This window comes from Struthio camelus, chromosome 1, assembly GCF_040807025.1.
Source record: "Struthio camelus isolate bStrCam1 chromosome 1, bStrCam1.hap1, whole genome shotgun sequence".
In the NCBI taxonomy this organism is placed as follows: domain Eukaryota; kingdom Metazoa; phylum Chordata; class Aves; order Struthioniformes; family Struthionidae; genus Struthio; species Struthio camelus.
Window position 1 is genome coordinate 54,817,798 of NC_090942.1, and position 14,095 is coordinate 54,831,892.

Sequence of the window (14,095 nt, forward strand, 5' to 3'; positions counted from 1 at the left end):
CTGCAAAACGCTGGCTCTTGGCACAACAGCCGGTGAGAGGGATGGGAGATAAACTTGCTTTTCTCCATGTTGGGCCCTGGATTCTCAGGGGGTAGAGAGAGACCCCTTCTCCCCAGTGGCAGAGACCTTCTTCCCTATGCATAGCCCTATCCTTCTCCTTTACTGAACTGCTCTGTCAGTCCTCCCCCTTCTTCTGACTAGCCTCTGGATGAAAATGGTTCCATGTTGCCCCTACTCTCCCATCCCCGCTCAATCCTTTTCTTCCTTCTGCCTTGCCATCCTCCTACCTGCCAGCCCTGCCCTTCCTCCCTCGCTGCCCCAGCCCGACTCCTCCTCACGGGAGATGAGTCCTTCAGGAGCAGCACGTGAAGTCTTTGTGCACCTTCAGGCTGGAGGTGGGAATTATGGGATTAGCATTTTAACTGGCCTGAAAGCTGCTTAGGCAATCATTAAACCTCCAATCTTCTCTCCATCTTTCAAGGAAGTCTTTCTGGACTAGCTGGAGAGAGGGAGTACCCAGTCACGTTTTCAGGGGTCAACTTCTCACCCAGCTGAGATCCCTCATGTCCTGTGTCCAGGTGGTTTGAAGGGATTGCTACAGGAGTGGAGGTGGGAAACCTAGCTAAAACCTTACCAGGTGCTCTGGACCCCAAAGTGCCTCCCCACTCCTAGCTTTCCATGCTGGAAAGTGGATCGCTTGTCTGGGACCATATCTAGTCCCTATCCCCTCCCTGTCCTTCCCACCCCGTCACCTACACTCTCCCCTGCAGCAGTTTTGGAGGGGCTGGTGGCACAAAGAAGGCGGGCAACTGTGTGCTAGGCACAGCAAGATCAGCCTTAGGATGTCGCCTTTTAAAGCAAATCCTCAGGTGCCTCGAGCCTGCGTTTTACTCATGCTGAATGAACTCATGCTTCAGCAGCTGCATCCCCCCGTTTATCCTGCCTAACTGGGAGGCAGCACAGGCAATGCTGGGTTTACCAGGAAGCCAGCTGGCTCCTGTGGACACAGTGGGTGCCCCTTGTACGGCAGGGGACGGCCCCATGTCTATGTGCCCTCACCCATCGCCTTCCCCCGTGTCCCATCCCCACGTGACTCCCTCAGGCCTGAATAACCCTCTCTGATCTCTGGCGGAGAAAGGATTTCTGCACATGGTGAGGGACGCTACCTATCCTAGGGACATCAGCGGTCAAAACTAACGCTTACCTTGCAGCAGCTCTGTTGATGTATATTTGCTGCACCATGAGATTGTCCTCCCAGTATGTTGCCTCTGGTCTTAGAGATTGCAGATAGCCTGAAGGGGAGGCAAAGCTCATGACAGCAACGGGGTTCGACAACACTATTCATTAGAGTGAAATGTAAGTTAGTAACACTATGTACTGAGTTCTGTACAAATGCAAATGAATAGCTCCCAAATCATTTGACACAAGCAGTAGGAAAAAAAGGTTACACTATAGATCCTCTTATAATGAAGAAAAAAGGTGTATTCCCTGCCCAGACTGAATTCTTTCTTATTTTTTTCCTCCCAGAACTTCTACCCTGGGAAATTTCAGTTCCAAATTTAAAAGTTTTGGAATTGAAGAGTAGACAAAAACAAAGGATTGTAACAGGACAGTTGGTTTGCTGAATCAGCCACTTCTAATAGCCTCTATATGGCAGTTCTTTTCCTCAAATGCAGCCACATCTTATATAGAACATGGAGATGAAGCTTAACAGAATGCAGCAGCAATGTACCACCAGTCTAAAAAAGTTCAAACCCAGAAATGCTGGACAGTTTATGCAATTTGAAGGTGGTACCAACTAGAAGCCAAATAGAAAAAAACAAAAGCCATATCTATTTTTTTTAATCTCATGATTTTTAAGAAATCTCAAGATTTCTTGGATCCAGCGGAACTAGGGCACTATAGAAGTCATATGACTGTTGGGAGTAAAGGTTATGTAGTCGAAAGATATACCTTTAAACATTTGAATAAGATTTTGGATATTCACTTGAAATAAATTTAGACACCAGTGATTGATATCATGTACTCATGTGGTCAACCAGTTGAAGTCAGTGAGGAGAAAATAAATAGTACCTAATAATGCTATTTTAAGTAGAAAATAATATTTTCCATCTAAGGACACATTTGAAATATCACAGTTTCTTTTGCAATAAAGCAGGCACAGGTCTATCTGTTGACCTTATCTCCTTCTGTCATAGACAAGAATTGGCTGTGCTTGGATAAAGTCTGCCAGGAGATGATTTTCACCACATAGCATCCATTTACTGGAGATGAAATACTTAGTGGTGGGGATTTGCTTTTCATGATGTTCTGCTATATCCTAGTGCAAAAGGTGCCTTTATTACAGCAGATCAGTGATGTGGCTCCCCAGCAGGCACTCGGATGTGCCGACTGAGAAGATGAAGCTCCCATCTGCTCGGCATGGTGCGTATCCGACGTCCGCAGCTCCTTCTCACCCCTCTTACCAATAGGAAAATGAAGCCCCGGGCAATGATATGATTTACCCACAATTGCATAGAGGCTAATTTCTAGTCTAGGAGTAAAATCTCTTTCTCCTGCACACTAGGCAAACATTTTTCCCATATAGCTTCAATGCATATACCTATGGTGGTGCACAGCTATACATCCCTATACCTCTATGCAAATGTTTTTAGTGGTCTTGATGTATAAATACACAGGCAGTATGGTATTTATCTCCTCCAACTAAAAAAAAAAGGGAGACAACCCCCTCCAAGCAAAAATGACTGTAATATGCCAGAGCTACAATTGCACAGGTCTCTCTGTACACAACTGCTAAAACCAAGGAAATCTCCAGCCAAGCCATGAGCATACAATAACCTCAACCCACACACCCTCCCAGCCAAAGGGTGTTCTGGTTCCCCAGCGCAAATTGGGAAGTCTACTGAAATCAGTGGGTTAGTCCGAACACTGCAATAACCAAGACAAGATGATGATCCAAAAGATGCAGGGGCTACACAATAAGGCATTTTTCCCCGAGCTTGCCGTAGTTAACACATCCAGTTCTTCACACCTTCCCCAGGCCAGGCCTGTTCATGTGAACTGTTTGAGGCACCACAGTTTGGCATTGCCACTGAAGGAAGTGGCTCTGTCCTTTCCCCATCCCCATCTGCTCTTTACCTTGCCCACGCATTCCCTTTCCTTCTGCTAGCACAAGGGTCACATTGCGAACCAGGCTGGGGAACTGATCTGGGCTTAAAACATATATGTACTTTTCTATTTGCCTATTTATTTTTGCTAGGTGAGTTTTAAACCCAGCTCAGTTGCTGTATTCAGCTCAGCACTTGTGTGCTGGTCTGCGTGGAGGGTAAGCACAGGAGTGAGAATGAGCAGCAGAGAATAAAATGATTTCTTTTGGTGGCAGTGCTAATTCATGGAGGCTTAAAATGCTTCTGAGGCTACAGACCCTGCCATCGCCACCCAGACTTCTTTTTACAGTTTATAATGCTCTGTTTGTCTGTTGAAATGCATGACTTCAGAGTCAAAGTGATATTCATAGTCTGAATTAAAGCAATGGTAGGCTGGGAGAATCAGTTCCCCTCATCTGAGATCCGTCCATCCCTGATAGAGATTTGTCTTACTCGGTTGTTTGCAACCCTTTAAAATTTGTGTGCGCTAAACATTTTCTAATGGACATGTCGATCCTGTGCGGTGAATTTAAGCCCGCTGACAATAGATTTGCTTTCCTCAGTTTGCTTCTGCAAATGCATTAAAAGCAGTCCATCAATCATTGCAGATCCAGGTTTGTAGGTTGAAAATGAATGATCTAATTTGTTCTTAAATTCTGCACTGAGGAGTACGTGTGCGAAGGATTTATGTCACTGAAGAACTAAGTGGGCACTTTGTGAGTGGAAGAGGAAGATAAAATCTGCTGATATTTCAGAGAGGAAATTGTGTAAAATCTTTCAGATCGCTTAAACATCCCTGCGAAATGAGAGCTTATTCTTCCTGAGGTAGCTCAGGCTTGAAACCGGGCTGGATGGGAACAATTAACTTATTAAATGTGGCCCCCCAGAGCAGCAGGTAACGTGTGTTAACCAGGAAAAACGAGATTCATCCGTAATCATTCCCGTTTGCATCCCCCCCCCCGCCACATGTCTGCACGCATGTGCTCAGCCTGATTCTCTTCTTGTTTTAATTCCTGTAAATCAGGGCGAGCTTTCGAAATCCGCCGTCCTCACACCCCAGCAAGTGGGAAAAATAATAATAATAATAATAATAAAAAACAACAATAATAATAATTAAAGAAGGCCCAACAGGGCTGAGAAACAAAGAGCCACCCGCTGCCCGACACAGGAGCCGGCTCGGAGCCGCGGCCCGGCTCGGGCCCGCACCCACCGGCGCGCTCGCCGCGGCCCCGCGGAGCGCAGCGCAAGGCAGGCGCGCACGGCCCCGCGCAGCCCCGCCGCCGCCCTGGGAAGCTGCGCGCTGCAGCATGCACAGCCACGCTGCTCGGGGCTTCCTCTTCGAGTGGGCTGCTGCTGCTGCTGCTGCTGCTCGTGGTTTCTTTTTTTTTTCTTTCTTTCTGTTTTTTTTTTTTTTTTCCACGAACTTCCTTCCTGCTACAACTGCCAAAGCTTCAAAGCTGAGAGCTGAGAGCGGAGAAGGACTCCGGGCGCCGACGCCGCTCAGCCAGTGAGTGCGACAGCCGGCCAAGGAGAGGAAGGCGCGGGGTGGGGGTTGGGGGGGGGGAGGCGGGGGACGCGGGGAGCGGGGCAGGGAGGAAAAGGCGAAACTTTACGCTTTTGTTGCCGGCGGGGGGCTGCGTCCGGCAGCCTTGCCCTGGGAGCCGGGGCGCTGCCCGCACCGGCTGACAGACACGAGGTGTCCGGCGGCTCCCTGCGCCCTGCCCGGGGGGTCTGGGGGGGGGTAGGGGGAGGCACCGGGCCGGGCTCGGGCTCGCTTGCTGCCCTCGCACCCCGGGGGGCGCATGGGGACGCCGGGGGTGCCCGTAGGGCCAGGGCGTTACACCCCCCCCCGCCGCGGAAAACTGCCTGCCAGACCCTAGATTTTGGGGGCGGTTTGGGGGAGCGAGCGTGTGATGCGCGGAGGAAACGTGAATACGGTGATGCTCCTGCACCCCCCTTCTCTGTCCCCGCGGGGGACCGCTGGCGGCGCAGGGGGCCAAAGTGGTACCTACCCTCCCTCCCCCAGTCTCCCCTGCTCTCCCATGCTGCAGGTGCGGGGCAGCCGGTGACCCCCCCCCCCCCCCAGCTGACATCCCGCAGCGCGGACCTGTCCTCCCTTGGCCTCGTGAAGCCGGCCCTCCCTGGCAGAGGGTCCTGAAACTCTGCCTTTGTCCCTCTCGTTGCTGCTTTGTGAGAGCCCCCAGGCCTCAGAGGTGCCGGGGATGCGTGACTGCAGGTAGAGGCTGCAGGAAAGCAAGGAAAATGCAGCCAGGCAGGGCACAAATCAGCCCCGTCTCTCTTTGCCTAAAGCATTTATAGGATTTTCTCATTTTCAGTCAGGCTCGTGGCCTGAGACCCTGGGGGCTCTTTTGCCAACCTGGCCCTTGGCCCGGGCCCTGACACAGGAGCCCGGGGACCCTAACAGGCGCTCACACACTCACCTTGGGGAGGCTCGGGTGCCTGAACACGGTAGCATGTTTCTCTTTAAAGGCAGGACTGGTCCCAGGGCTGGAGTAAGCAGATTTGGTGTCCAGGGCTCCTGCCCATCCTTAGCTCTGCCCTTGCACGGCTTGCTCCCTCTCCCTGGCTTTTCATGCTCTTCCCCCTTCACCCTCGTGCTTTCTCCCAGCCTTGGGATGCTGCTGTGCAAGAGAAGGGCAGAGGTGGCTGAGGCATGAGCTTTCTCCTGGCCACTTCCTTGCCTGGGAATTTGGCAGGGACGGGCCCATAGTTTGGGGAGAAACCCTGGAACGGGGTCTGATGGGGGCCGTCCTGCAGCCACATGTGGGAGCAGAGACTGGTTGGTGCCATGCCCTAGGGGCTGCTGGTGCAGCAGGCTGCCCGTCCAGGTTTTTAGAGCCCTAAAAGCATCCCCCCCTCAAGTGAGCTTCCCACGCAGGCTGACAGGGAAAGTCTCTAAGTCTCTGCAGCATGTGTGAGGGGAGGGGAAGGACTGAGCGACGGGGAGCAGCCAGTCGGTCCAGCCCTTTACTCTTTGCCTTTTCTTGGTGTGGCGCTGCAGAGATCTGTCTCCTCCTGTGTCTCTCCCTCGGCTGTGATAGGCCATCAAACCTCAGCGGAGGACGGAGGGCAGACAGGCAGCTCTGCTCTGTGGTTCTGGTGGTGGCAGATGCAGCCTGGTATCGCGAGGAAGTTTGGCAGAGCGGAGATGACTCAGATCTGCAGCTGGAGCCGAAGTGGAAGGCAAGACCTGATGAGGGCTGCTGCAGCTCATTGCACCCTGTGCCCAGTGTGGCACAGCTCTGGGGGATTGGGGGCTTTGCAAGGTGGCTGCACTGAGGCTGCAGAGCAGTGGGGCACGAGCAGTCACTTCTTTCATGAGGGAGCTTCTGGTTTCCTTCCTCATGAGAACGAGCTCAGGTGCCTTTCGCATGATACGTAGGAGTCCTTTGCACTCCTAGAGCCAGGGCTGGGTATTAGTCAGCCCAGGGCAGTTGCCTGCCGGGATATACCTTCCTTCCTGTCCGTCTGAGTTGGGATTCCCCTTCAGCTGCCCTTCCTGCACTAGTTCCTGACTCACCGCAAAATGGCATTGCAATGGAGTCTTGCATCTTAGCCGTTGTCCACTCGCGTGCCTGACTGTGGCTGCTTGCTCCTGTGCTGTTTGGTCTTTCTCTATCCCTCTGTAACTTGCTGAGTGCCTTTGCCCTCCTTGAGTTTTCTCCGCTGGTCTCGCCGCGCTGGGATTGTAATCGGAGGTCTGCCTATTACTCATTGCTGCCTGATTCCACTTGCTGATTCACCCTGAGCTGTAGCATGTTTTTTATTTCCTTTCTGTTTTAATGAACAGGAAAGCTATCCCAGTAGCTCCCAACTTAACTTTTGGGAGCAGGGGCCAGTGCTAGGGCCACAGCTGTGGAGAGGGATAAAGGGCGTGATGGGGGAACTGCAAATAACCAGGGAAAAAGATAATTTTTAGCATGGACAGTGTAGAAAAAGGGGTTGATATGAGGATAAAGTGACATGAAATGAGATCTGCATAGCTCGCCTAGATCACCTTGCTGACATACAGAAAGGAATGCCTTGGTCGTCTGCATCATCTGCCACTGCACCAGAGCACTGCTCCTTTTTTTTTGAACCTTTCTCTGAAGAATCGGAAAGTGGGCAGGAGCATGTGTCTGACCCCACGGGGCCAGCGGCTGCGTGAAGGGGGACCTGACACAGTCCTGCCTCACCTCCCCTTCCTTTGTGCCTTCCTTTGTCTCCTGCTTTCCTCTCTCACGCGCTCCGCCTGGCTGCCCACTGGTTGATCTCTCCCCGCTCTGGCTCCCGTTTGGGACAGGCTTTGCTGTCCTCCTGCCTTTAGTGGCTCGTGTCCCAGCGATGCTGACAGTACGATTGTGGGCTCCAGCCTTACTTCCTTTCCTTTCCGAGAAGCCTCGCTGATGAAGCGCAGGTATGCAGAGCTGCTCTGCAGCTGGGCTAGGTGCTGTCGTAGGCACCCGCCTTGCGCTTCCTTCCTCAGCAGGAAGGAGACCTGGCCGGTAGTGGAGTGAGCTATTCCTAGGCGCGAACACCAGGAATGCCAGCAGATAGACAGAAGCGGGATCGCTTTCTTGAGGGCTTTCATTCTCATGTAAGGGAGTTGCTATTAGGTATGTGATTTCTTTGTGAAACCCTGTCTGAGTGGGGCTTATAACCCCATTATGAGAGGGCAAATAAAACCTCCGACCTGGGTTATATTCATGTCTTTCCATGCCCTGGTGTGTGGCTGTGGCTCTTTGTGCCAGATAGCTGGTGAGCGCTGAAGCCTTGTACGGTGGCTTGTAATTACAGGGTTGCTGGTCAGCAATCATGCTGCACAGAGCGGCTGTAAATCACTCTGGTTTCAGGCTCTGCTCCCGCAGCCTCCTCCCCGGGAGGGAGGAATGGTGTAGGTCTGCGTGTGCGCATCGTGCCTGCAGGGAGATGAGCGGGGGCAGGAGGGGGATTGTATTGAAGCCAGAGTATCGGCACGGCAGCGTCAGAATTGCAGCCGATCGCTGCCGCCATTTGCCTGTGCTGATACCGCGCTGAGTTCAGCAGTGGGGCCAGGTGGCTGCCCGACAGCCCGGGGGACTGAGCTGTGCCGTGCCCAGAACAAGTGCCCCCAGGGACGCTACATCCCTGTGGGAGCAATCCCACTGACCGCCCCTCTCTTCTGTTACCCAGACCAAGTGACCATGACTGAGAAGACCCAAGAACCTCACGTGGAGGAAGATGATGATGAGCTGGATGGGAAACTCAACTACAAACCTCCTCCCCAGAAAACACTGCAGGAGCTGCAAGAGTTGGACAAGGACGACGAAAGCCTCGCCAAGTACAAGAAGTCCCTACTGGGAGATGGGCCTGTAGTGGCAGGTAAGCTGGAGCGCCCTGATGCGAAGGGATTGGGGTGATGCATAACAACAGTGTGTTGTGGGCAGGGTGTGAGATAGCCCCAGGCAAGAGGGAGCTTGTTTGGCCAGGCATGTGCACTGCTTCTGCTGAATGGGATGGGGATGGACTGGGGATGGACAAGTAGAAATGCACAGAAAGGAGGCAGGAAGGACGCCTTGACCATCACGTGTAAGGTAGTAGGGAGTGTTAGCACAGGGTAGGGACCTGTAGTGGGAGGTAAATTAGCTTTGGGGGGCTCTTGAGGGATGAGAAACATGAGGGGACCAGAATATGTTTAAAGGGGACCTTGCTGCTCAGAAGGAGCAGGGAGTCTCCTGTAGCAGAAAGGTCTCTAGGTATTGGGATGGTGACTGGAGGGATCCCTGCTGAGAAACTGGTGCAGATGCGTGGGCCCTGTTGTGCAAGTGCAAAGTCTAGGCGGGAAGACAATCACGTTTCTTTAGTTTCTCCTTCCCTCCCTCCCCCCATTATGTTTTGCAAGCTGACAGCTTCCCCCTAACTTTCCTACCCTGCAGACCCAACAGCTCCCAACGTGGTGGTCACCCGACTCACCCTGGTATGTGACTCTGCTCCAGGACCGATCACTATGGACCTTACAGGTAGGTACAGACTCTCCTTGGGCACACAGGGGAACAAGCAAAGGCCCTGGCATGCTTCAAATTGAAAGGAAGTTTGTCCTGGGGATGCTGCAGTGGGTTTTAGAGGAACCCTGGGGACATCTTAGCCTTGTTGCTTATTTAAGGTACACATCCAAGAAAAATAAAAGAAGATGTAAAAGAGGAAAGTGTCAAAGGTCTTTCTCTTCGTTTAGCGTGCTCTAGGAGCTCCTGGGTTTCTCTTGCCTTCTGCTTATATTTCCCTTCAATTAGGCCTCACAAGCCCAAGGCATGTGCATTCATTAGGGTAACAGACTTTTGAAACTTCAGAATCAAGCAATACTGTAGTTCCGGCTCTTGGGGACATGGGGAGAGATTCAGGCTTCACCTTATATGGGCTTTTCAGCAGTGAGAGGAAGCTGGGCCTGGAGCAGCAGAGAGGTTTCCTGTTCAGCTGAAACCACACAGAGGCCTGTCGAGCCTGGGCAGCCTCGCGTACCAGGCAGGAGTTGTGAAACGCGCCCGGCTCCTATCACCCGCTCACCCAAGCCTGGCGCTGGGCCTGGGTGAAACATGTTACATACTCCCGTGAATACCTAACTGTGAGTCTGCACATAAATGTCGTCATGCATATGTGCCTAGACCTGTGTTTATTCGTACTTTACCTACACAGATGTGGACACAGACACATGCATATGAGCAGGAGCAGGAATTTCTGTGCGTGTATGCTCACAGTGCAAATGCTTACACAAACCTTTGCATGTCCTTTTTGCAGGTATGCAGTCTTTCAAAGGGATGCTCACCTCTCACACCTATCCTAGCCCCATTCCAGCCCCCTGCATGTGGTCTCTTCTCACCTCTAACTAATGGCCTGATCCTCTTCTTATAGGTGACCTTGAAGCACTCAAGAAAGAGACCTTCGTATTAAAGGAAGGAGTTGAATACAGAGTTAAGATCCACTTCAAAGTGAGTTGCTTTCCTTCCAGTTGCTTCTTGTTGGTTGCTGAAGCCCGGCACCAGCAGTCTATCGGATAGAGTTGGCAGCGTGCCTACCAGAAAGCAGGGCCCGTGGGAAGCACCCCTAGCTTTAGGTGTTGTTCTACCCAACAAGGCACCAGGGCTTTCCAGGGGATTGCTGTCGTTAGCTCACCTCTTGGAAGAAGTTGCTTCTTATCCACCCGTGATTGTGAACAGCAGGTTGTTTTGCTAGATAGGTAGCAAAACTACCTTTGACTGAGTTTGACTTGAATTTTTAGCCATCTGAAAATCTTTAATCCACATAGAGTGGGAATGTAAGGGGGGGAGAAGTTTCTTTTCTATGAAGTACTTTTATAACTTATTCAGTCTGCATTGCTGTGCTTGATGAATGCATAAAAAGATGAAATGTTGTAGCATTTTGCTGAAGATATGTGAGATCTTCTGTGTCATGATGCACCCAAACAGGCTCATTTCCCCCTCTCCCAATCAACATGCGTCAGCCATTTCTCCTGTTTCCAACTGAAAATGAAACGTCGTCACGGTGCAATGTGGTATCCAGCACTAAATGATTATCTTCACAAATGTTTGTTGCAAACAAAGCTGGATTTGGCAGAGAAAGTGAATTGGGAGGGTGGAAAGATCTCCTGAAACAAGAGAGGGAATGTGTTAATGTGTGTGTTCTGATTTCCCTCCTTCTCTGAGGCTTGTTCACTGTCCTGGAGATAACTTTGTCCCCAGGGACACCTCCAGCCCCCTCCTTTGTGCTATGAAACATTTCCATCCGTATCTCAACCTTGTTGACAGGAGAAACCTGGAGCCAGACAAGTTGTTCTAACCCCCCCCCCCCCTTAGTCCCAAGGCTGGAAAGGGCTGGCATCATGTGGATTCTCCCCTGGGATGTAAAAGGATCTGCCCATCTTGTTTTCAGATTGAATCGTGCTGCAGGGAGGCAGTGTGTGCTGGGCAGGGAAAGCAAGGGGATATGTCCAAGCTACCCTTGGGAGACTTGAGGCAAGATTAGGGACAAAAACTATGTCCCTCCATGTCTTGAAAAGAAACTTGCCAGTTTCCCATCGATGTTAGAGGGCAGCAGCGACAACTCAGCTAATCTTGTCCACCTCTTTGTGCTAAAGGGATGACTCCAGTCACTGCTTCTGGTTTTCAATATGGAAAATACTATCTGGGAACTTCCTGCTTCACTTTGGTTTGCCCTCATCAGCCCATCCTGGAAAGCTGATTGATGTGCTCCGATCAACCTCAGAGTCAGGGGAAAGATGAGGGAGGATGAGAGATGTCCTCAGACACACAGATGATGCCATAGGTCTCTGGGAGACTGTGGAGTAATAACATCAGGGCTCTCCTCAGCAATACATGTCCTGTGCTGGGCCCTTGGGAGCAGTTGTGTAGGGAGCTAAGATGAGTATGTTTCTAAGGAGAGAAAAAAAGCAGATACTGAGCCAAAACCCTGGCTGTGACACTTATTCCTGGTTACTTCTTGCAGGTAAACAGGGACATTGTGTCAGGACTGAAATACGTGCAGCACACCTACCGGACAGGGGTGAAGGGTGAGTAAGAGAGCTTCCCAGCTCGCACACCAATGCTCCAACCCCTGTGAGCCCCCTCTGCTCCCAGAAGTGTTCCCTGCAGCTTTAGGCTGGGACAGAGCCCCTCTTGGCCCAGACAACCTCTCTGCTGCCGCGTAGGAGACTTCCTAGCGGAGTACATTAGCCTGAACTATGTGTCACCCAGGCCAACTGCTTCCTGTGTCTGTGTGAACTCCCTGCAAGCCAGCTCTGGTATCTGTATGCTACACCACAGGCTGCAGCAGAGATGTCTCTAGAGACACTGTTTAGACAGTGCTTGCCACAGAGATTTCCTTTCCATACAGAGCTGTCCATTCCCCGCCCCCCATAGATTGTCCTGCCTCTTAGAGAGTGCACAGCCCTGGCAGAGCTTTTCACCCCCTAAAAGTCTTCCAGATGCACTTGGTAAAATTCAGCTGCTCTACAAAGCTTTGCCCTGTCCGCAGAGCCCTGTTTTTGCCCATCGCCTCTCTTGTTTGTACAGTGCTGCGCTGCCTAGGCGAGGCAGAGGAAAGCCCCACTTCACACACGCATCTCACATTCACATCTCTGCATACAGACACCTCTAAGGCTCCAGCATCCCATTCAGCACAGATGTGTCGTCTTCTCACCGAAAGAGAAATAGCAAGGGATCAAGAGAGATGTCTAGCAATACACTGCATATACCCGCTCCCTTCCAGCAGCATGTATGGGAGAGAATTGCCTGTTCGTCCGTCCATCTGCCTGTCCATCCTTCTATCATTTCAGCTGTTCATTAGCTTCACTTAATCAAATTTCTCATTTCCTATGTTGATTCTGTCCCCTTTGCTGACCTCTGTCCCTTTCTCTTTGCGCTGCTTCCTTTCTGTCTGTGATCTGTGCTCATGCTCTTGGCTTCTCCCCTTGTTTACTCCCCACCTGAGAGGCTCATCCCTTGTGGATTGTTTTCTCCTAGTGGATAAAGCCACATTCATGGTTGGCAGCTATGGGCCGCGGCCAGACGAGTATGAGTTCCTGACGCCAGTTGAAGAGGCCCCGAAGGGTATGCTGGCCCGAGGCACCTACCACAACAAGTCCTTTTTCACGGATGATGACAAGCACGACCATCTCACCTGGGAGTGGAACCTGTCCATCAAGAAGGAATGGACAGAATGAGTTCGCTCAGTTTGCCTTCCCCCTCCTGTCCCCCTGCCTCCTGCACCAGGCTCCAGGCGGGCCATGTCTGCCACGCTGCTCCCACTCTTGCCACCGCGGCTGGCCGCAGCCCTCGCAGCCCCTCCCGCGGGTGCAGGGGGCTCTGTGCCAGCCTTGGTCTGTGCACAGGCCTGCAGACGGCCTCCGCTGCTTCTTCCGGTACACTGAAAATAACTCGCCCGTTCTCACCACTGCCCCATCGTGACACATAATGGGTTAAATTGGGAAGCATCTCCCTCTCCTGCTCCCAGTACTTCCTCTTGCTGCCTCCATGTCCCCTTCTACACCAACTCCGGTCCCAGAAGTGCCTTTTCTAGGAAACAAGATCACCTCGCCAGCTCCTTGATTCTCCTGGCAGGGCGGACTGGTCCCTGGAAAATCCCTATCTGAGTTACACTTGCCATGTGCTCTGACTCATCGTAAATGGCTACTTGCCTCCTGTGATGGTCTCCTGGTCTGTATGTGTGCCCTACCCCATTGAAATCCATCCTTGTGCAGGCAAAAACAGTCAGGGGGATGCAGGTATATGCTGTAACAAGACTTCAGTGTCCCAAGAATAAAACCAGTTTCTTTCTTCTTTTCTGCATGAGTGTCTCATTCTTTCCTGAAGTAGATCTCCAGGTGCTGTCCTTCAGAGTTTTACAATGAGGTTTATGCAAAAAATGTGTTATAGGAAGGCTTAAGAGCATGTTTCTGAAGAGAAATAACCCTTCTGCTTCGAAACATCAGCAAAACTCTAATGCAAAGGGAGCCAGGAGACATTTTTCCCCCATAGGCAAATTATTTCAGAGCTTCTTTCTTTGCTGGTTTTATGAACCCACCTTTGAAGCCCAAAGTCTTGGCCATGACTAGGCAGACTTCTGGACTAGACAGCACCTCTCACCCAGGGTGGCAACCAAATGAGCCCAGGGAGATGTAACATGTCCTTCTCATGTTTAATATTATCATGGCAGCTGTTCCCCATTGGCCAGAGCAAATGCAGGAGCTGCCTGTCCCACTGGCTGAGTGCAAGGGAGAATGACCCTTGGTGGGACAGCACTTAGGGAAGTGCAGTGGCCTCCCTCTACAAGCAGGGCTATTTTTAGCAATTTATGGTGCCTGGTTGTGTGGGTGCAGGGAGAGCTGCATTGGGTAGCTGAGATGTCCAGCACTGGGTGAGGAGGACATGGTGATCGGCAATGTCTGTGAGGCCCCAGCTAGTGGTGGGGCTCTCTCCAAG

The 14,095-nt window shown here is 51.6% G+C and overlaps 2 protein-coding genes across 5 annotated transcripts in view; one reads left to right on the forward strand and one right to left on the reverse strand.

Moving 5' to 3' along the window:
* The window catches only part of PDE6H (phosphodiesterase 6H), a 21,847-nt gene extending 15,812 nt beyond the window's left edge, over positions 1 to 6,035 (reverse strand). For 2 of the 3 annotated variants that reach the window (XR_011140325.1, XM_009677572.2), the window contains exons 1-2: positions 5,588 to 6,035; positions 1,205 to 1,292 (exon numbers count right to left, since the gene is read on the reverse strand). The gene's annotated coding sequence lies outside the window, so the exon portion shown is untranslated. The remainder of the gene's footprint in view (positions 1 to 1,204; positions 1,293 to 5,587) is intronic. The other variant, XM_068939322.1, reaches the window with a different exon arrangement.
* Positions 4,313 to 13,453, forward strand: ARHGDIB (Rho GDP dissociation inhibitor beta). Of its 2 annotated transcripts, none has more exons than XM_068939297.1 (6): positions 4,313 to 4,653; positions 8,319 to 8,507; positions 9,062 to 9,145; positions 10,032 to 10,108; positions 11,622 to 11,685; positions 12,638 to 13,453. In XM_068939297.1, the coding sequence occupies exons 2-6, from the start codon at positions 8,330 to 8,332 to the stop codon at positions 12,835 to 12,837; spliced, it is 603 nt and encodes a 200-aa protein (XP_068795398.1). In that variant the 5' UTR covers positions 4,313 to 4,653; positions 8,319 to 8,329; the 3' UTR covers positions 12,838 to 13,453. The 2 variants fall into 2 exon arrangements, with proteins under 2 accessions (XP_068795398.1, XP_009675866.1); XM_009677571.2 differs by lacking the exon at positions 4,313 to 4,653 and adding an exon at positions 6,174 to 6,350.
* The last annotated feature ends 642 nt before the right edge of the window (positions 13,454 to 14,095 follow it).

What these genes read in the sequence shown, in the direction of transcription:
- ARHGDIB (XM_068939297.1), top strand. Translation starts at nt 8,330, where the DNA reads ATGACTGAGAAGACCCAAGAACCTCACGTGGAGGAAGATGATGATGAG. An exon ending in GATCACTATGGACCTTACAG is followed by an intron (nt 9,146 to 10,031) that starts GTAGGTACAGAC and finishes CTCTTCTTATAG; the next exon opens with GTGACCTTGAAGCACTCAAG. An exon ending in CTACCGGACAGGGGTGAAGG is followed by an intron (nt 11,686 to 12,637) that starts GTGAGTAAGAGA and finishes GTTTTCTCCTAG; the next exon opens with TGGATAAAGCCACATTCATG.